Source organism: Eumetopias jubatus, unplaced genomic scaffold (genome assembly GCF_037043125.1).
Source record: "Eumetopias jubatus isolate StellerSeaLion01/CBP00866 unplaced genomic scaffold, mEumJub1_p1.0 scaffold_2, whole genome shotgun sequence".
NCBI lineage: Eukaryota > Metazoa > Chordata > Mammalia > Carnivora > Otariidae > Eumetopias > Eumetopias jubatus.
Genome location: NW_028274808.1, coordinates 36,404,711 through 36,427,871, shown reverse-complemented (window position 1 = coordinate 36,427,871; position 23,161 = coordinate 36,404,711). Strand labels below are relative to the sequence as shown.

At 34.0% G+C, this 23,161-nt stretch overlaps 1 protein-coding gene across 1 annotated transcript in view; it reads right to left on the bottom strand.

The window, feature by feature from the left end:
* Window positions 1-18,169, bottom strand: part of ADAM2 (ADAM metallopeptidase domain 2) — a 178,714-nt gene extending 160,545 nt beyond the window's left edge. Inside the window, exons 1-4 of the mRNA XM_088021406.1 lie at window positions 18,115-18,169; window positions 17,542-17,618; window positions 12,691-12,746; window positions 4,490-4,568 (exon numbers count right to left, since the gene is read on the bottom strand). Coding sequence (XP_087877532.1) covers window positions 4,490-4,568; window positions 12,691-12,746; window positions 17,542-17,618; window positions 18,115-18,169 — 267 coding nt within the window. The remainder of the gene's footprint in view (window positions 1-4,489; window positions 4,569-12,690; window positions 12,747-17,541; window positions 17,619-18,114) is intronic.
* Between the last annotated feature and the right edge of the window lie 4,992 nt (window positions 18,170-23,161).

The window sequence follows — 23,161 nt, the reverse complement described above, 5'->3', positions numbered from 1 at the left end:
CTGGATATAGTATTCTTGGCTGCATATTTTTCTCGTTTAGTGCTCTGAAGATATCTTGCCAGTCCTTTCTGGCCTGCCAGGTCTCTGTGGATAGGTCTGTTGCCAATCTAATGTTTCTACCATTGTAGGTTACATATCTTTTCTCCCGAGCTGCTTTCAGGATTTTCTCTTTGTCTCTGAGACTCGTAAGTTTTACTATTAGATGTCGGGGTGTTGACCTATTTTTATTGATTTTGAGAGGGGTTCTCTGTGCCTCCTGGATTTTAATGCCTGTTTCCTTCCTCACATTAGGGAAGTTCTCTGCTATAATTTGCTCCAATATACCTTCTGCCCCTCTCTCTCTCTCTTCTTCTTCTGGGATCCCAATTATTCTAATGTTGTTTCGTCTTATCGTATCACTTATCTCTCGAATTCTGCCCTCGTGATCCTGTAGTTGTTTCTCTCTCTTTTTCTCAGCCTCTTTATTTTCTATCATTTGGTCTTCTATATCGCTGATTCTCTCTTCTGCCTCATTTATCCTAGCATTTAGTGCCCCCATTTTTGATTGCACCTCATCAATAGCCTTTTTGATTTCGATTTGGTTAGATTTTAGTTCTTTTATTTCTCCAGAAAGGGTTTCTCTAATAACTTCCACGCTTTTTTCAAGCCCAGCTAGTATCTTTAAAGTCATGATTCTGAACTCTAGGTCCGACATCGTACTAATGTCCGTATTGAGTAGGTCCCTGGCTGACGGTACTACCTCTTGTTCTTTTTGCTGAGGTGATTTCTTTCGTCTTGTCATTTTGTCCAGAGGAGAATAGATGAATGAGAGAACAAAAGGCTAACAGGTTTACAACTTCCCCAGCAAATATAATGTATACAAATCAGAAAAGACCTGAAACCAGGGGAAAAGAAAGGGAAAGAAAGAAAAAAGAAAGAGAAAAAGAAAAAAAAAAAAGAAAAAAAAAGATAAAAACAAAAACAAAACAATTCAAAAAAGGCAGAATATGATCAAATATGATCAGGCTAGTGCATAGATCAGTGCCACACACTAGATTTTGGGCGTATTTTGGTCTGTTAGAAAAAAGTGCCTCCTAAAATTTTAAAGGAAGAAAGACATATATGTACAAAATAAGGGTTGATACAATGAAGGGATGGAAGATGACTGTAAAGATGAAAATTATAAAAGATTTTATAAAAGGACTTGGTAAGGTAAGTTGTTTGAAAAAAAAGGAGATTTAAGGAAAAAAAAAAAAAGGAAAAAGGGAGAGAATGTGATCAGGCAGGAGACTAGAACAAAGCCATACACTAGTGGTTTAGGGTATATTTTGATCTGTTAGAAGAAACTGTACCTCAAAATTTTAAAGAGAGAACAACTTATATATATATGCCAAAAACAAGGATAACTACTATGAAGGGATAAAATATGACTCTAAAAATGAAAAAAAAATAAAAAATGTTTTTTTTTTTTTTTAAAAGGGATTTATAAGATGTTGGTTGAAAAAGGGAAAAAGAAAAATAAAAAAAAAGTCAACAAAAATTAACTTTGATGAAATAATGAATCATGGTAAAAAAAAAAAAAAAAAAAAAGAAGCCATGAATCTATGTGCAGTATTCCCTTAGCGCTGGAGTTCTCCTATTCTCCTTGATCGATCAACTTGGTCTTGGCTTGCTGGCTGTTTGTGTTGATCTTCTGGGGGAGGGGCCTGTTGCTGTGGTTTCCAAATGTCTTTGCCGGAGGCTGAATTGCCCCGCCCTTGTCGGTCCGGGCTAAGGAAGCTGCTCCAGTTTGCTCTCAGGAGCTTTTGTTCCCTGCAAGCTCTCGGTACAGCTTTGGAGGACCAGGGCGAAAATGGCGGCCTCCCAGTCTCCGCCCGGAGGAGCCGAGAACTCGGGGCCCCACTCCTCAGTGCGCCCCCAGAGAAAAGCAGTCACTCCCGTGTCCCCGGTCTCTGGCCGCACTCCGTGCTCACCCGGCCTGTGATCGAGCGTTGCTATCTCTGGCACCCGACCCTGCTCGGAGTCTCCAAACCCAGCAGATCCCTGCAGTGCGTTCCCGCACCGCTCCTCCCCAGGAAGGAAGGGGAGTCTCCCCGGATCTGCTGCTTGTTGGGTCCTTGCTGGGGGAGCCGTGCCCCGACTGGGCCGCAGATCACAGTTTATGGCAACCCTGAGCTGAGAGCCCGCGACTCTGCTCCGTAGCTGCAGCCAGCTTCCCCGCCCTGACACCTGGGAGCTCTGCCGCACTCAGGCACCCCCGGTCTCTCTGTGACCCCAAGGGTCCTGAGACCACACTGTCCCGGGAGGATTCCACCCCCCGCTTAGCCACTGCAGCGACGTCCCTCCGCCGAGCCAACTTTTAAAAGGTCCGATTTTGTGCTCCGCAGCTCTAGCACTTGCCAGAAGCGGCCGGCGGAGGCCCCTCCCCCGCCGTCTATCCTCCCGAATATCGCCTCGGATTCACTTCTCCGCACGTCCTACCTTCCAGTAAGTGGTCGCTTCTCTGTTCAGAGAGTTGTTGCTACTCCCCTGTTCGATCTCCTGTTGAGTTCGTAGGTGTTCAGAATGGTTTGATCCCTATTCAGTTGAATTCCTGAGACCAGACAAAATCTAGGTCTCCTACTCCTCCGCCATCTTGCTCCGCCCCCAAATATAAGTTATTTATATGGCACCAGATATTCATTGCATCTGAAGCCAACTTAACAACCTTCTTCATTCGGGTTATCAATAAAGCATTCTTTGCTTTGTTTTTTAAATTATACATTTATCTCTCATGGTTACCTCCTGGGAAGTAGGAAGCAGAGTTAGGTGTTAGGTATAGCAGAATTACATAAAATTCAGGTATGGGATATTGCAGCCCTGTATATCTCTTTGTCTCACTGGTGCTAATTCTGTCTGTCTCTCTCTTTCATACACACACACACACACATGCACATATATGATACACACATGTATTATATATTTATGTGTGTACACATATACATATATATATATCATTTTTGACAGCATGTAGTATTTATATATTTCTGTAGATGACTCACATATATTTGCCTAATCTATTGGACAAAATTTAAAGCAACTAACCATTATCTATTACTTATTCTGTTACAAAAGTTTAGTCTAAATAAAAATGTTTAATTTCAAAATATTGGTTGATTCACTATGCAGAAATCAGGCATACAAACAGAAAAAAACAATAGAAATTGGGAGGGCAGCACGAAGGGAAAAAAGAAAAACTGCATTTCAAACATGAGTAATCCCTGCAATTCTATGCACACTTCTCAATTATTTTTACAACAAATTATGGACATTATTAAAGGAAGCTCCAAGTGTTCCAAATACATGAAAATTTAATATATTTCTTAAATGTACATGAAATTCCATGTGTATTTATTTGGTCCTTGAACATATGTTAGACAAGTCTTTGGATTCTCCTTTTCTTCCCAGATTTACCTTTCCTGATTAAATCATACTTTTCACATATTTATTTCATGATATTTTCAACCCTGCTGCTACATGTACTTAAGTACATACATGTACATCATCGTGAAATAATAGCTTAAAGAAATCACAATCGTTTTTGATTTAGTTGACCATCTGTGTCATAAGGCTAACTTGAGACACATTATAAGCAGAAAGCTAGGGGTCCCCAGAAAAAGAAAGATGAGACATAGCTTTTGTGACAGAAGAGAAGTCATTTTAGCACCCCCCTCCCCAGCTATTTTCTGTGATCTATGCCCTACCAGCACTATTTGCCCAAGGACAGTTCTTTTAGAGCTCCCTAGGAGGTATCAGAATTACAAAGAAATGCGAAAACCTCAGTAGTTAAGGATTTTAATGGAACAAAGGGAATGCAAACCTAAGTCTCTACCAGGCTAGGAAATAGCCTAACCACATCATAGACAATAAATCTGTAGTAAAACTCTCAGAGCTGTTTCAAAAATAAGCAAGACCCCGCATTCTTTACCCAAGATAAGAGCCCAAGACCCCATCTAGTTTATACTGGCTCTCTGAGCATGCCCACAGCCCCTTCTCCTTGTCCAACACTTACCTCTGTTTCATTATAATGCTAAAATCTCCACCCTATCAGGAGCACAAGCTTCATTAACAAGCATAAAATGTGTGTATAGGCATGTTTTCTAAGGACATCTGTACAACTTTATGCCTACCTTCATATGCGATGACAAAGCTCCCCTTTCTGAATATTCATCCTAAACACTAAAGAAAAAGAACCTGCTCATTCTTGCTTAGGCTTTGGAACTATTCCCTGTGATCTTATTTGTTGCAAGTAGTTTCCTTTATGTGACAACCACCTGGTGTAGCCTCTATCTGTAACTCACTAAGGAGCTAACTCATGCTAGTTCAGTTACAGCATCATCAAAAGTAAATGGTTAACTTCATTTTAAAACAAAACATAACTCCAACCCTTTGTTTTCTAACAGCCCAACCCTAGGTAAGGTGATCACAGAAACTCACCTAATAAAGGTAAAACAGACAGTAAAAGTCATACCTGAAGCTGCTGTTCAAGAGGCTTCATACTTCCTGTGCCATTATAACCATAAACTCTAAAATTATGAGGTAAAAAAGCTCTGTAAAATAAAGATAAAAGGTATTTAATGGGGGATTTGTTTTCTAAGCTCCTATTTTGAAAAAAATGTTTATTTTATTGTATTTATTATAGACAAGTTGATAGGGTCAGGGAAGAAATAGAGAGAAAGTCCTGAATACATGGATTTGTTCTAATTTTACTCAAAAATCCTGGTGTCTAGATCTCTTCTCACTCACTTTATCATCACACTGTCCTCTAGGCTGTTTTTTAAAACATAATCAACAAGGGGTGGCTGGGTGACTCACTTGGTTAAGCTTCTGCCTTTGGCTCAGGTCATGATCCCAGGGTCCTGGGATGGAACGCTGAGTTGGGCTCCTGCTCAGCAGGGCATCTGCTTTTCCCTCTGTCCCTCCCACTGCTTGTGCTTTTGCACTCTCTCTCTCTCTCAAATAAATAAATATAAAATCAAAAAAAAAAAAACAACAATAGGCAAGTTTTGCCTCAGAGTATTTGTACCTTCCTGGGATGCTCTTCAGCATAGTTCATCGTCTCATTTACTTCAAGTCTTTGCTTACATATCAACTTCTCAGTAAGGCTTATTTTGGCAAGTTTATTTTAAAAATGCAACTTTCCTAATTATCAAAACATAAGATTTTCAAACAACACTTCTAACTTTGCTCTCTATTTTTGCTTAAGCATTTATTACCTTCTATCATTCTTCCTAATCCACTCATTTATGATATTGATGTAGGAAAGATGTTAGGGTTCAAAGCCAACAGCCAAGAAAGAATTCTTGAGACTGCTTTGGTGCAAAAAAGTGGTTTTATTAAAGCACGGGGACAGGACCTGTGGGCAGAAAGAGCTGCACCGGGGTCATGAGGTGTCATCAATTATATACTTTCAAGTTGGGAGGGGAGTTGGTTAGGGATAGTGTAAGTCTCTAAGAAATTTTAGAAGCAAGGTTTCCAGGACCTTGAGGGGCTAGCTGTTGTTAGGAAAAGTTCATTTATGACTGTCTAATAAAACCTTAGTCATGAGACCTTTCAGATGTTTATCAGTGGGTCATATGCTTGGGGGATGACTGCCAACATACATCTTTGGGGAGTAGAGATAAAAGAAGTTTCCAAAGGAATTTTTATATGTTAAAGTAGACTTACACAATCCTGGGGGTCGGGCTCAGATTGCCTTTTACCCTTAACAAAGTATTAACATCGAGGCAGCTGAGTTTCTAGAAGAATGTCACTCTGCCTGATTCAAGGACTTGTCAGTGGGCTGTATGTAGTAAGGAAATTTAATTTTTCCTTTGCCTTTGTTTCCCACATTAATAGCATTATTAGTCTCATTTGATAACAATATAAACAGAGATTCTTGTCCATTTTGTTTACTAGTGCATCTCAAACATTTAGAAGAATATTGGTAAAATAACAAATGTTCAATAAATATTGAACTAATGTGACAAGAATTCACAGATTAGATGGAGAACTCACATTACAATATATTATTTGTAAATATGGGAAGAATATGCTGAAATGGCAGTATAAAGAGAAAGGGTAGATGTAGATATCCCATTTCATTTCTCTAATAAGCATAATATAAAAATTTGTGACTACCATGGCAGTCTGGATTTGTTGAAGCAAAATGTCAAAGAGCCAAACACTGATAAGCAGAGCAAGATTTTTTGCATTTTTGTCATACCAAAAATTAATATGACCCACAGTGGGGTGGGGCTCCAGGAAACATACAGATTCTGAGTTGAAGGTCTTATAAAGAGATTTAGCTGGTCATATGCAGGCACCAGTCTTTTGGAAAAGAAAGAAAAAAGTCAAATATTTGTGTTTGGGCAAGAAAGCTTCTCTCCCTGGAAAAATCTTTTGCTGATGTTGGAAATTGTGCAGAGTTGCCAAGGAGCTAAACTTAATTTCTCTGAAAATAAGAGCAATTTTTTTTTCAAAACTGATAATACAGAATCAATAAGCTCTATGTAATTCAAGCATGATAAAAGCAAAGAAAAATCACATCTGATTTGTTTAAAAGACTAATAAAAACCAAAATAAAATCTTCTAAATATTAAGAGAAAAAGAAAAAAGATGTTACTTTCAAAGAAACAGAAATAAGACTGACAACTACCTTGTCAATAAAAATGAAGAAAGTCAGAAGATAATAGAATGACAATTTTAAAAGGCAAAAAAATGTTTAAGTGTAGGGTTAGGTAAAAATTTAACAAGGAATACAAACCAATATAATCAAAAACAAGCAGACTTGCAACAGAAATATAGAGAATTCCAGAGAGATATATAAATTAACTGCATATAGAAATGGAAATGCGGGAAGAAATGAAAAACACCACAATGAGTAAATTTATGGTTAAATATAAAAGAATACTGACTGTACAAAAAATAATCTCATTGGGGTTTAAAATTATGCAGTATTATAATGGCTGAAAAAAATAATGAAAACATAAAAGAAGGCAAGTGGAATTAAAAGATTTAATGATTTGACAATATAGGGTAACTGATAAAAGTAATAATGCATATTAGGTTCAATAACTCAGAGAGTAACATGTTAATCTAGATAAACTACTAAAAGAATAGTAAAAGAATGTATAACAAAGAATTTAATTGATGGGAAATGGTACAGTATAAAATGACAGATTCGTTAAAATGAAGACAATAAAAAAATATAAAATAAAAGGCACAAAAGAAAAATAAAATGATTTCAAAAATTATATGGAAAATCAAAGGGTCAAGAAAAGCAAGGACATTTTAAAACTGTTGAACAAGGCTGGGCATCAAAAACTATAAAGTCCCTACAGTATGGTATTTGTATAGATAAATAGGGTACAAGAATAAATATATAAACTAGCAGGAGAGAAAAAAAGGGTCCAGAGTCGTTCAGTTTATGACATCAGTTACATTACAGTGCAGTGAAGAAAGGTTGTGTTTTCTTCCCAACGGCCTTTGCTAAATCCATAGCATGCTAATATGAAGAAATAATTAAATATTCACTCTTATGCTCACAAAACACATAAATATTGATTCTGGATGAATCTTAGAGCTAATGAAAGTGAAAATGAAAACAATGAAAACCATTAGAAGAAAATAGTAGTAGCTTTGATGGATGTTTGTATGTAGACAATTATTTCTTTTAAATTATGAAAAGAATAATAACAACAAAATAAAAATGATCATTTGGACTGCATTTAAAGAAAGAATTTCACACTCAATAAAAGAAAAATCCAGACTGGATAAAAATTGAAAGAAAATGGTAGGAAAATGTAGTTTACATATACGAAACAAAATAAAGTTGGTGTAATTATACATACATCAGATAAAATTTAAAATAATTACTGGCCACTTCATAATGTTAAAATTTTATTCACCAAAAAGGTAAAATTTTTATTTAATTTTTTATAACTTCAAAATATGGAATTCAAAATTTAATCAATTTGAAAATCACTGTGGAAGATTTTAACACATAAATATTACTAAATAGAAAAATCATTTTTGAATATGGAAGAATTCTATGACATGATTTAAAAAGAATATTATAGTAAATAATTGCAGGATACATGCTATTTTCTAGTACATATAGAATATTTACAAAAACTGAATATATATTACATCCCAAAGTTAGCCTCAACTTTTAAAGGATTGAAATCAAAGAATATTCTGTGATCAAAAATTACTAGAAATAATACCTAGAAAAGTGCCACATGTATTGGTATTTAGAGATACAGTGAAATAATTCATGGGCCAAAGAAGATATGTAATATGAACTTAAAAATGTTTGCTAATGGTAAACCAGAGAAAATTCTACACACCTAAAGATGTGAGGAGCAGCTAAGCAGTATTTGGAGAAAAAGTGAGCCTTAAATTTTTAAACTAGAAAATAAAAATGGTTGATGAGTCATCAACTTAGAATTCTTTTGAGGAAGTTGTAAACAAAGATCAAAATAAACACAAAAAAATTAAAAGCAAATCAATAATACAAAAATCACATAATGTAGAGGACACCTGGAGTAAAGGAGCATTTTTTAATACAAGATAAAATTATAATTTTTCATAAAGGAAAAATTCTCTTTACTAAAATACCATAAGTGTGAAAACAGAATGCATAAAATAGGAGAAGTTATTTGGAAACACATTATGAATTAGACTTTTAGGCAAAAAGTTAAAAGAATTCCTAAAAACAGGAAAGAAAAGGCCAGATTAGACCTTTTTAAAAAGTGTAAATGTCTTATGTAGGTGCTTTACAAAGAAGAAAATCCAAGCAGCCAACTGATATATTTAAAAAAGTATTCAGACTTATTTGCATTTAGATACATATTAAATCACAGTAAGACATCAGTAGTTATTGAAAACTTAAACTATCCACCATTATTTATAGAATATGAAATTCAGAGGGGCATATAAATTAGTCTAATGCTTTGGGAGAATTGTTTAATAATTATGACAATGCATATAATTTAACAATCCAGACTATCCTTAGTTATATGTCCTAGAAAATCCTGTGCACATGTGACAAAGAATACATATACAAGAGTTTTCATATCTGAATATTTGTAATATCTCCATAATAGAAAAAACAAAAGTGTCCAAAATAACAGAATAAATTGTTGCATAATCATGAAATTGGATCCTATACAGTAATAAAAATGAATAAACTGGATTACTTTTAACAACATTGATAAATCTCACAGACATTATTTTGAGTGACTGACATAAGCTGTAGGAGAATATGCTGTGATTCATTTAGAATTCAAAACAAACATATAGAAATATATTACTTAGGATAATTAAATAAAATGAAGGAAATGGTTATGACAATGGATTGGGAAAGTAGTTAAAGTAACAGGGATGGAAAATGATATCTGTATGGCTTTTGGAGGGAAGTCAATGTGTGTTTAATGTCAGGGGTACAGGAATGTTCATCTCATAATTATTCATTTAACTGCATAAGCATATTTCATGTATTTTAATTTATACTTAATATATTGTACAATAAGAAATATTAAAACAACAATAAAGGTAATTGGTAGTGATTTTTGTGAGAAGACCTAATCCCCTATTTCCATTTCCACTCTCAACACACAGAAATGACCAATTAACCATTTGCCATTTTTAAATATGGTACTACACTTTAAACAATAAAGTGTTGACGAAGTATGGCCTATAGGCCAAACCCAACTCACCACCTTTTTTTTTATATAAAGTGATATTAGAATGTCCATCTATCTGCATATTCCCTATGCCAGCTTTCACAATAGCAGAATTGAGTGGTTGCGAGAGACCATATGGAGTTCATTCTAAAATGTTTGCCCTTTGCAAAAGGTGTACTGATTCTTACTTTAAACAGAATGATCAAGGAAGTAAAAGCAAAGGCTAGTGCTGCAGCTGAAAGAGTGAGCAGGTGACACTGCAGACTAGGACAGAATCTGGACCAGAATTGTGCCTTAGGGAAGGAGGGTTAAATGGCCTCTGGTCTCTAGCATGAGAACACACTGTGGGCTTTTCAGTAAAGAGCATAGAGCTAGAAATATCCTCAGCAATTTGTAAACAGAAGGAGAAAAAAATCAATACCTGCTGTCTGTAGACAATGGACAGAATGAAGCATATCCTGACAAGGGCAGAAGGAGCATCACATGCAAAAATGAAAACCCTAAACTACATCTCATGCAGATGTGGAATGGATTACAAATGGGCCCATTATTCCTGAAACTCTGAGATGATGAATAATATAAATATTGGAGACAGCTAAATGGACCCACCAGGAACGAAGCAGAAACATCAATAAAACCACTTGCTTGACATAGGGTTGCCATAAAAACCTTCAATATGTAAAAGAGTAGTATATATGAAGCACAATTAAAATGAGGCTTGTCTGTAGTATTACCCTCAATATTCTAATCTAGATCCATTCCTGAGTTTGGCAAGAACACCTTTGAGCAATGTGATAAAATTGGTGTTCTAATTTTGTATGTTTGGAGACCCTAGGGGATTGCTAAGTTTCTGTGACAAGATACAGATTCCTCCTAGCTCTGCACATAGTCAAAGCTTCATAGGCTGTTGAGAGTGCAAGTGACATCACCCTGTTTGTATACAAACTGTTGGCTAAGCCTGAAGCCAACTACCTGCCAAGACACCCTGAGTAGGGACAGTGGTCACTGAAGGCTTCGTAACTCCACCAGCAGGGATTCCCTGGCCACACTTATTCTGTCTCCTCTTCACCACAGTATTACTCACTATATTCTCATCTGTTGCATATAAAATGGAAAAAAAATATGAAAGTTTTACGTTTTACTTTGATTACAGATTTGGTCATATCTAAAAAGTTAAGTTCTATTTGTGACTACTTTATTGACATTTTGCAACAATATTTTGAATTTTTCTAAGCCAAGACTTATTTGGTAACTCTTACTTAATTTCCAAAAAGCTGGTTCTTCTTTCATTAAACATTTGTAATTATGTTCTAATTTTATCATGCTAGTCATTGAGAATGTGGTTACTCTTCAAAAGATTTTGTGTTCTATGAGGTGGTTTTTAAGTGAACTCTGCTTGTATGCGTGAAAAGAAAAGCATTAATTGTAGGGTGTGAAATACTCAATTCATCATACCCTTTTTTTCCTAATATAAAAAAGACAGCTTAAGAAATATACTGCTATTCAGAAGCTGTCTTTCTTTATATTAGGAAAAAAATATAGAATATACAATACAACTAATGATGACACAGATGGCTAACAGACACATGAAATGATGCTCAACATCACTCATCATCAGGGAAGTACAAATCAAAACCACAATGAGATAACCATCTCACACCAGTCAGAATGGCTAAAATTAACAACACAAGAAACAAGAGATGTTGGCAATGATGCAGAGAAAAGGGAACCTTCTTACAGTGTTGGTGGGAATGCAAACTGGTGCAGCTGCTCTGGAAAACAGTATGGAGGTTCCTCAAAAAGGTAAAAATAGAGTTACCCTATGACCCAGCAATTGCACTGCTAGCTATTTACCCAAAGAATACAAAAATATTAATTCAAAGGGATACATGCACCCTGATATTTATAGCAGCATTGCCTACTATAACCAAATTTTGAAAATAGCCCAAGTGTCCAACAATTGATAAATGGACAAAGAAGAGGTTGTATGTCTATACAATGGAATATTACTCAGCCATAAAAAAAGAATGAAATCTTGCCATTTGCAATGACGTGGATGGAGCTAGAGTGTATTATGCTAAGCGAAATCAGTCAGTCAGAGAAAGACAAATACCATATGATTTCCCTCATATGTAGAGTTTAACAAACAAAACAGATTAACATGGCAGTGGCGGGGGCTAAGAGAGAAAGGCAAACGATAAAAGAGACTTAACTATACAGAACAAACAGGATTACCAGAGAGGAAGTAGGTGGGGGATGGGCAAAATAGGTGATGGGACTTAAGGAGGGCACTTGTGATGAGCACCGGGTGTTATATGTATGTGATGAATCACTAAATTCTACTCCTGAAACTAGTATTACACTATGTATTAGCTAACTGGATTTTAAATAAAAATTTGGAAAGAAAAAAATTTCACACCATTTTAAAATTACATTAATGGAGAGTTCTGAAATTCCTATTTTTACCATTTAAAAAGTACCATTACAATTCTAATTTTTCTTTATTCCTTAGTATGATGTGCTTATTTTTCCTAAATTCATCAGCTGGCATGGGATTGAGTTTGGCTAATTATGATTATATTCTAAGTCCTAAATACATTCTGACATGATGTGTTAAGTAATTTTCTTTTAATTATCACTATTCCTTCCACCCTAAAATTCATGATGTTCTTTTCAAATATAGTTGAATATTAGGGATTCAAAAACAAGACATATCTATGTTTTGATAAAGGTTAAAAAATAACAAAATTCATCCTTCATGAAATCCATGGATAGCCAAATAAAAATCTGGTGCTACTAAGAAGGAGGAAGATGGGAGTATACACTACAGGTTCAACTTCTAGGTATTTATTATATAGACTTAAAGTTTTTAAGGCATAAAATAAGAGACAAATAAATAGCGAGTAACTAGGAACATCTAAAAATACCAAATAATTACATTCTGGATTACTTATAAACAATAATTAGAACAAATACAGATGATAAAATAATGTATATCACCTACTTTTGCATTAGGTTCACCGTGTATGTTTTTCCTTCAATCATAATGTTGTAGGATGCCTGCAAGAAGAGTATATTAAAAAAGCAAAGAAAAGTGAGAAGAATGTTAGAAAGGAAAACTATCATTTTAAATTAATGATAATAACATTCAAAGAACATGAATACAAAAAAAGGAAAATTTATAATTTAATGTTGATTTATTTCAATGAAACTTGATACTTAAATATTGGTTTTCATAATAAAAATGGATGGAAGAATATGATTTGTGTCATTTCTTATTTGTTAATTTTTAAATGTAGCTAATAAACATTTGAACCTGAAAAATTGGTCTTCATCCAATAACTACATTAGCTTAATAAAGACTGAGGCCACTGCAAAACTTATGCTTAAAATGAAAGAATATAAATTATTTGATACAAAATTTGTACAGTAGAGCAAAGATTTAACAGCACATAATGTATATTTGCATATTTTATAAAATTCATTCCAAGTTTGGATCAAAACTCATTGATCTATTTTACTAATAGTAAGATTAAGAAATGATGTCTCACAAATGGGCAATTTAGTCTTTTTAGATCAATTTGGGTAGCTTTGACATCTTTACATTATTGGGCCTTCCAATCCAATAGCGTGGGATATAGTCCATTTATTTAAGCCTTTAATTCTGCTCATCTTGTTTTATTGTCTTCAGAGAGGAGGTTTTGTTTATCTTTGTAAGATTTACTTGGATTTTAATTTTTATGTAGTGTAAAATTTTCTTTTTAAAAGTTTCATTTTATATTTTTGTTTTGAAGAATAGAAATACAATTGATTTTTATGTTTTGATCTTGTTTCTTTTTTTGTTGTGTTTTGATCTTATTTCTAAAGAATTTACAAAATTGTTATGTTATTTATAATTTTCTCTAGATTATTTTGGATTTTATTTTGTATACAATCATTTAATCTGTAAATAATGATAGCATTATTTTTTTCCAATTATTATGCCTATTTTTAATTTTTGTTCTTTTCCTTCCTTATGCAGTGGCTAATATTTCCAGGCAAGGATAAATAGAAAAGGTAATTGTGGACATCCTTATCTTTTTCTTGATCTCAGGAGAAAAGCTTTCAATATTTCAACTTTATGCATGATTTTTTTTCAAAGGCATTTGATCTTCTCCATAAGCCACGATTGATTATTATTTTTAATTATTACATTTTTTGGACATATAAACATTACAGCAAATTATATAAAATGCCTTGTCACCAATGTCTATGTTAAAAAATAAAAACATTACAAGTATTTGAAAACAATTTTAAGTACTTTCTCATCCCAAGATTAATTCCCTTTCTTACACTCCAGCTAACCAACATCCTGAATTTTGTGTATTTTTATATTTATACTAATAATGGATGTTTAACTAATTTTTTGCATAAATTTTAGCTCTGCTTAAATGTAATCCTTCTACAAGTTATATATTTCATTGCTGGATTCCATCTCTGCTTGAAACACTATCTCATACAATAAGCACTATGCAAACATTTGCTGTCATCAACAACAACAACACATGCAGCTTTATAATTTTTTTGATGGTATAGTATGCCATTTTCTAAATATAGCACAGTTTATTCATCTATGCTGTCAATGGATGTTTAGTTTTGTTTCACTGTTTTAAGCAATGGCCCAGTAAATAATCTTAGACATACCTCTTTGTGCATATTTGCTAGATATGTTAAACCAAACCTATGAGTGAAATTCTTTTATTAAAAAGTACTTTTGCAACTTCACTTCAAGTTTAAAATTAATCTGCAAATTTGTTATACCAATGTAGACATTCACAAAAAGTAAATAATATTATCCTTTTATCCATCTCCTCTAATTGCATTTTGTTTTGTTACATTTAACTTTTGCCATTGATGATGTGAAATAGTAACCTATTGTGTTTACTTGGCAATTCCCTATAAATATCCTGATTTGTATATATGTTTGATAATTATTACCCTCTCAAGTTCAACCCTTGTCATTCATAACTTTGTACATGTTTCTATTTTTTTGTTTTTTATTTTATTGACTTGATATATCAATTCTTGATATATTTTGGATACCTTTTGTGTGTTATATGGGTTGCAAATATCTTCTGTGAGTCTGGAACATTTTTCATAAATAAATAAATAAATAAATAAATCTAGATATCAGATTTTTAATATTTTACTCTCAGATGTATGCATTTAAATGGTCTTGAATCAATTTTGGTGTCTAATGTAGCATTAATACACACTTTATCATTATTCTATATCATTAATCAACTGTGCCTTCACCATTTATTAACCGGTACTTCTTTATCCAATGATTTCATTGCCCCCATTGAATTGAATAAGCTCATATGTGTTTGGGTATTAGGAGGCACTCTATTCTGTTCTATTAATTTATTTGTCCCTTAGAAATACATTATATTAATTACTGAAACTTTAAAATATGCTTTGAAATAAACCAAAGTAAATCACTGTTTTGTTCTTCAAAGTTAACAATTTTTTTACCTTTTATCGTTCCATATATATTTTAGAGTCAACCTGCCAATTTCCATGAAATTTCTTTTTTTTTAAAGATTTTATTTATTTACTTGACAGAGAGAGACACAGTGAGAGAGGGAACACAAGCAGGGAGAGCGGGAGAGGGAGAGGCCGGCTTCCCGCCAAGCAGGGAGCCCGATGCAGGGCTCGATCTCAGGACTCCGGGATCATGACCTGAGCCGAAGGCAGACACTTAACGACTGAGCCACCCAGGTGACCCTTCATGAAATTTCTTATTGGAACAGCAGTCAATCTATAGATTTGGTGAAAATTAACCTAAGAAAATACTGAGTATTCTTGACTGCCAACATGATCGATTTTTTATTTTTCCACTTTTATTAGTGGTTGTATAATTCTTTTAAGATTTATTTATTTATTTTAGAAAAAGAGAGAGAGAGAGAGGGCACAAGTAGAAGGGGCAGAGGGGGAGGGAAAGAGAATCTAATGTCTTTCAATAAAGGTTGACTATATCCTAAAAAGTCTTTACCTTTCAAATATTAAGTAACTCATATTTTTGGCCTAAGTGTGTGTGTGTGTGTGTGTGTGTGTGTGTGTGTTGTACATATATATGGGTATGTATATATGTACACACATACAAATGTGTATATACATATACACATATGTGTACAATACACACTATCAAAGATATGTTATTTACCAATAATTATTATTAAATATATGTGTATAATATGTGTGTGTGTATTTTCTCTTATTTTTTGTTCTACATTTCTACTTAATTTTAAGATTTGAGTCTCATTCTTTGTCTTATTTTACTCCTATTTTATAATATCCATCCAGCAGAATGTCTGGTATTCTGATTTCGCTATGTCAAGGTGTTGTCAGTACTGATTTTTATTTATTCTGTGTTGCCATACTTGCATCTAAAGATTCTTTTTTCTAAAATTTCTCAGTTATTATATGTTTAAATATAGCCTCTTCTCCAGGTTTTTTCCCCTCTTTCAGGAATTTCAGTTATTATATACTTAGGCTTCGAATTCTATCTTCCTTCTCCCGTAGTCATTTATATGTTGCATCTATCTAGTCTACTGTTAATTCTTGATTTATTTCCCAATTTCATTATACTTTTCACATCTAGACATGCCATTCAGTTTTTTTTAGAACTTTTAGTTGAATATTCTCTTCTTATAATCTATATCATTTATTTGTTAATTGTAATAGTTATAAACATACACTATGTTAGGTTTACAGCATTTGTTAAACCAGTAAGTACAATATAGCCTCACTGGTTCAAAAAACACTATATATTCAGCACTGTTCTAGACATGGGGATAGAGACATTAACAAAATAGTCAAAGTTTTTCCCTCATGAAATTGACAGTTGAGGACAGGCGATTTTTTTTGTACTTTTATGAAAATTACTATCATAGAAGGTGGTGATGCCTGGTTGAAGATATTTCCTTCTAAGTAGATTCTGTATATATTTTCTAATATGAGTAAGCAATTCCTTATAATTTTTGCATTAAAAAAAACTCTCTCAAAATACTGTTACATGCCTCACCTTTTTTTCTATTTAAATGGTTAAATTTTAAGTTTTCATAAACATGTATTCCTTTTAAAATGATATATTGAAAATTTTAAGTTTGTAAATTAGGGTGACAAGTGGGTAGTTGCTAAGGAAATATTTGCACTCAAATTACCAGAACACTTACTACCCAACCAAAAAGAAAATTAAGGTGTGGTGTTTGAAAAAATATATTTCACATCTTGTAAATGATTCTAGAAATTAGTTTTTTAAAAAAAGATATTTTCTAATTCAAAGAAAAGAAAACCTAATACCCTGAACCAAGATGAACTAAGATGTCATGAAAAAAAATGTGTTAATGATTAACATATTTGCAATCAAGATGCGAAAATTACTCATATCAATCAAGATGCAAAAATTACTCATATAAAACTTCATTAAATGAAATGATCATTATACAGTATAAGGAAGCCATAGGCTTTCTTAACAAGGACAAAAAAAAAAAAAACCTCCAAAGATAGCCTAGTAAGTGAGTAAGAAGAGAATCTCTAGATGAATCAGGTCAATCATTATTCAAAGACACTCAAGAGGAAAACAGATTTGAAAGATGGGACTTGGTGCTTTGATAATAAGCATCACTGCACGATATTTCTATGAAGCATGGCTTATCTTGGTTCATTTTCAAAGGGCCTTTCCCACTTAAGGAAAACTAGGTATAAATATAAAATTCACCAAGGTTGCATGGATGAAAATGCCAAGTTTACGTCTTACAAAAAAAAAAATCTACGTGATTTTAGAATGTGAAAAATGCTAGTGCTTAATTACATGTGATTCAACTCCTCCACTTAATATTGACAGTATTTTCTCTGGTATTGTAATTTGCACACGTAGTCTTTCAGAATCTGCAAGGGACAAATGTTTTATTAGATAACACCATCACCTCATAGTTTCCTCCATTATTTCCTCATCTAAATCCATAATCTTTCATATGCCACCTTTTTTCAAACTATCTTTTCAAATCACTCAATTCCCACTTCTTTCTAGAATTACAAGACTTTAAAGAGAAATTCAGTACAAATAAAGTCAGGTCTTTTGGACTTTTCCAACTACAGAGTCCACAAGTCGAAAATGCAAAGCAATATATGAAACTCTAACCTTGAGGCATTCACTCGAACCATGGCGTCTCTCATCTTTCGTACGGTACCAAGAGGAGTGGGAAAGCCGCCTCACATCCAATGTGGATTTTGGCTGGGGAAGGTGATACAGCAGTGGGCTCTGGCTTACAGAGTCGGGGCCCCTACAAGAAAGCACTTTCCCAGGGATTTCTGGCCTCTCAGAAGAAAATGGAGAGGAGAGTTGACATTCCCAAAAGGTCAGAGGAAAGATTTTTGTACTTACTCTTGTCTGTCTGGACCCTGATGAGCCCGATGAGAAGAAGTAGTAAGCACAACATGGCTTCATGTCCTGGATGCCCGCCCAAATAATGGCAGTTGACTTGCCTACAGGGCAGTTGGGAGCGCGAGGAGACCCCCTCCCGGTCACGCACCCGGCAAGAAGCAGTCGGCTGTGAGAGCGGAGGTGGGCCGAGAGGTTGGGTGCAGTGCACAGTTGAACGTAGGCTGTCTTGGCCCCTAAGTCTGTGCAGAAGACTTCGAATCAGTTTGACGCCACTTTGAGGCTAAAAAAAGAGCAGAATCACTTCCAAAATGCACGGCTGAAGAAACAGTTATGAACAGGAAGATTCATACACACCTCTTACAGAACTTTTCATTGAAGATATCTATATATCTATATAAATATATTCTAAAAACCATAGGCTAACAGTTCAACTATATTCAAGTGAACAAACCAGTGTAATTAACACGTAGAGTCAGATCAAAAAATAAAACAAAAAACCACCAAAACGCCCAGAGTGCCCCATGACAATCATTACCAATACCATCATAGATTAGTTTTGTCTGTTTTTAACTTTATATAAATGGAACTAATCATCATGTACTCTTACATGTGAGTTCTGTTAATATAATGATTATGAGAGCCATCCATCCATCCATACTATGAAGAGCAATAGCTTTCCTTTTTCCTCATAGGTGTTTATCGCCCATTGAATGAATATAACACCATCTGTTTTTCCATTTTACTGTTAATTAACGTTGGCTTATTTATAGTGGTGGCTATTAAAAATCGTGTTTGGCTATTTTCTTTTTATAAGATTTTTATTTATTTATTTATTTGAGAGAGAGAGAATGAGAGATAGAGAGCACGAGAGGCAAGAGGGTCAGAGGGAGAAGCAGACTCCCTGCTGAGCAGGGAGTCAGATGTAGGTTTCAATCCCGGGACTCCAGAATCATGACCTGAGCCGAAGGCAGTTGCTTAACCAACTAAGCCACCCAGGTGCCCTGGCTATTTTCTTTCTTTGGTGAACATATGTAGTGATTTCCTTCATATATATTTCTAGAGTGAAGTTGCTAAATCAAAGGGTATGTTTTATAGATACTTCCAAGTTTTCCAAGATTGTTGTACTAATTTATATTTTCACCAGAAATGTATGAGAATTCCAATTCGTATCAATGCCTAGACTTGTTTTTTTTTTCTTTCATTATAGTCATTATTTTGCATTTTCACAGTTATTAATAAACTTTAGCACAATTGTATATATTTATTTGTCATTTATATAACTTATTTGTTAAATGCCTATTTGAGACTGGTCCATTTTTCAACTGAGCGGTCTTGTCTCTTTCTTATTATATGTTGAGCCTATTAATGCATTCCAGATATGATTCTTTTGTTTGATATCGTGGTTTGCAAGTATTTTCTATACTGGGGCTTACATTCAATGGATTTTTGTACATACAGATTTATATTCAGAAATTTACTCCCCTGCCCCCATTTGCTGGGGTTTTCATATGCATCTTATTGCAAATGTTAATTTTATCACAAGGTTTTGTTTAGGGGCACCTGGGTGGCTCAGTTGGTTAAGTGACCGACTCTTAATTCCAGCTCAGGTCATGATCCCAGGGTCCTGAGATTAAGCCCCACTTTGGGCTCCCACTGAGTGTGGAGCCTACTTAGGATTCCCTCTCTCTCTTTCCTTCTACTCTTCCCCTCCACCCCACACCCCCCCCACCCCAGCTTGCTCTCTCATACTCTCTTTCAATTAAAAAAAAAAAGCTTTTGTTATATAAATTGAGGTGATCATATAGTTTTCTTCATTTTCTGTTAATTTAGTGAATTAAAATTACTGACTTTCTAGTGTTGAAACAAATTGTATGCTGGGATACATCCTATTTGATGTACTATCTTTTTACGTTTTGCTGGATTGATTTGCCAGCGTTTTGTTTAGGATTTTTGCATCCATAGTCATAAGAAATATATGTCTGTAATTTTCTTTCATTGTAATAAACTTGTCAATTTCTGTACCAGAGTTAAGCTGGCCTCATAAAAAAGGGAAATGTTATTCCTTTCCTCTAGTCTTTGAAAGAGTTAGTGTAATGCTGTGAATATTTCTTCTCATGTTTCTTAGAATTTAGAAATGGAGTGATTTGGACTTAGAATTTTATTTGTGAGAGATTTTCTTTTTAAATTATGAAGCCAATTTTTAAAATATATATATGTATATTCAGTTATTCTCCTTCTCTTTGTGTTAGAAAAGTTCTGTTTCTGATGGATTTTATCTATTTCTTCTGAGTTGTTAGATATATTGGCCAAAGTTGTTCATAATTCCCCTTCCTCCCTTATCCTCCTTTTGAACTCTGTAGAATCTCTACAAATCCCTTTTTTTCATTGTCAATATTGATAATTTTGTGATTTTTCTCTACATTCTTCATTCTTTGAGTTTATTATTTTTATTTTTAAAATAGGTTGGGGATTTTTTTTTTCCTATTATATGTTTGTTTTCTATTTTATTGATTTTTGCTCTTGTGTTCCTTTTTCTACTTTGGGTGTAATTTGTTCTTTTTCTAGCTTCTAAGAATGGAAGTTTATCTTATTCATTTTAAACCATTCTTCTTTCTAATATATACATTTAAAACTATAAATGTTCATTTATCATCACTTTAAATTTTCACCAAATTTATATGTATTATATTCAACATATGTTGATATGCTTTATTTCCATTAATATTTATTTCAAAATATTTTCTAATTCACATCATGGTTTCCTCTTGCCCCATGTGCCATTTAAATTCCATAAGTTTGAGGATGTCACACGTACATTTTTCTTATTAACATCTAATTTAATTCTATTGTGGTCACAGATCATACTCTGAATCATTTTAGCCATTGTAATTTACTGAGAGAAGATTCACTGTTCATTAGATGGTTCATTATGGATAGATGGGTCCACGTAAAATTCAAAAGAATGTGGATTATTCACTTGTGAGCTATATTATTCTATAAATGTCAATTAGGTCAAGTTAGATAATAGAGTTTCAAATATTTTACAGCTTTGCTAATTTTTTGCCTGTTGTTCTTTTAATACACTCAACTAAGATAGCAGATATTTCTATTATTCCTTTGTGTTCTATCAATTTTTTATTCTTATATTTTCAAGACATGTTATTTTATACACGCCCATTTAAGGATGTTTTGTCTTTGTGATGAATGGCTTTTATCATTATGACTATCACTCTTTGCCTATTGTAATATGCCTTGTCATTTTCTATTTTGTCTCACACTTCCATATCCAGATTTGTTTTTTCATGATTAGAATTTGTTTTTTTTTATTTTTTATTGTTATGTTAATCACCATTTCATGATTAGAATTTGTATGGATTATTTTTTAATATTTACTTTGTAAGTGTGACCTTATATTTACAGAGAAGGGTAAACAGCACTGTGAATATACAAATAGCAATATCCAGGCCAGGAGAAACTACAAGAAACTACAATGCAAAACCTGGGACTTTTAAGAAAAAAATTATAAGGGGGTAAAATAAGTGAAAGGGATTAAGAGGTCCAAATTTCCAATTATAAATTTTTCTTTAAATTATAAGGGAAAGAGGGGATGGAGGGGAAACCTGCAAATTAAAAGAGACAATGTATTATGAATTGTAGAAAACACAAAGGACAAGATTAAATCATAATGTCCAGGGATGCTTTTTGGGCGACAGAACTATAAAGACATACAGATATAATTGTTATGAAATCAGTGGGCAGTCACTTTGGTGGGGGAGGCAGGTGTGACTGAGGGGAGCACAGGAAGGAGCTTCTGGGTGACTGGGATAGTTCTGTTTTTCATCTGGATGGTGGTTACAGGGATGGCATATCATAAAATGCATTCATATGTTGGTTTTCTGCATCTATGTTTTATTTTACATTAAAAGTAATTTCAGGGGCACCTGGGTGGCTCAATCATTAAGCATCTGCCTTCGGCTCAGGTCAGGATCCCAGGGTCCTGGGATCGAGCCCCGCATCGGGCTCCCTGCTCGGCGGGAAGACTGCTTCTCCCTCTCCCACTCCCCCTGCTTGTGTTCCCTCTCTCACTGTGTCTCTCTCTGTCAAATAAATAAAATATTAAAAAATAAAAATAAAAATAAATAAATGAAAGTAACTTCAAAACATTTTTAAAAGTGTATCCTTACTTTTAAAGTGTATATGTATTTGTAAATAGCATATAGCTTTCTTTTAACTCTAGATTGACATTATTTAGCTTTAATTGAAGCAATATGTCTATTTCATTTACTGTTCATACAGATATGTTAATTTTACTTCTCTCATCTTGCTAGAAGTTTTCTATTTTTTCCCATTTTTTTCTTTTCTTCTTTTTTTTAAGATTTATTTATTTTAGAGATAGAGAGAGAGAGCTGGGAGAGGGGCAGAGGGAGAGGGAGAGAGAATTCAAGCAGACTCCCTGCTGAGTGCAGAGCCTGATTCAGGGCTCGATCCCATGACCCTGAAATCGTGACCTGAGCTGAAATCAAGTCAATGCTTAATTGGCTGAGCCACCCAGGTGCCCCATCACTACTTTTATATTACTATATGGCTTGGTGTGGACCTTTTTGGGTTGATTTTGTTCAGTTATCTCTGTGACTTTTGGATCTGGATTTCTGTTTCCTTCCCCAGATTCAGACAGTTTTGTTATTATTTCTTCAAATACATATTCTGTCCCTTTTTCTCTTTCTTCTCCTTCTGGGATTCCTATAATGTGAATGTTATTATGCTTGATGGGGTTGCTGATATCTCCAAGTCTTTTTGCATAATTTTTTCCTCTCATCTTCTCAGTTTGATTACTTCCCACTACTCTGTCCTCCAGGTCGCTGTTTCATTTTCCTGCTTCATCTAGTCTACTATTTATTTTATGTAGTATATTTTTAATTGCATTTATTGTGTTCTTCATCTCTGATTGGTTCTTTTTTTTAAATTTCTTTTTTAAGGGTCTCACTATTATCTTCCACTCTTTTCTCAAGTCCAGTGAGTGTCTTTATGATCATCACTTTAAATTCTC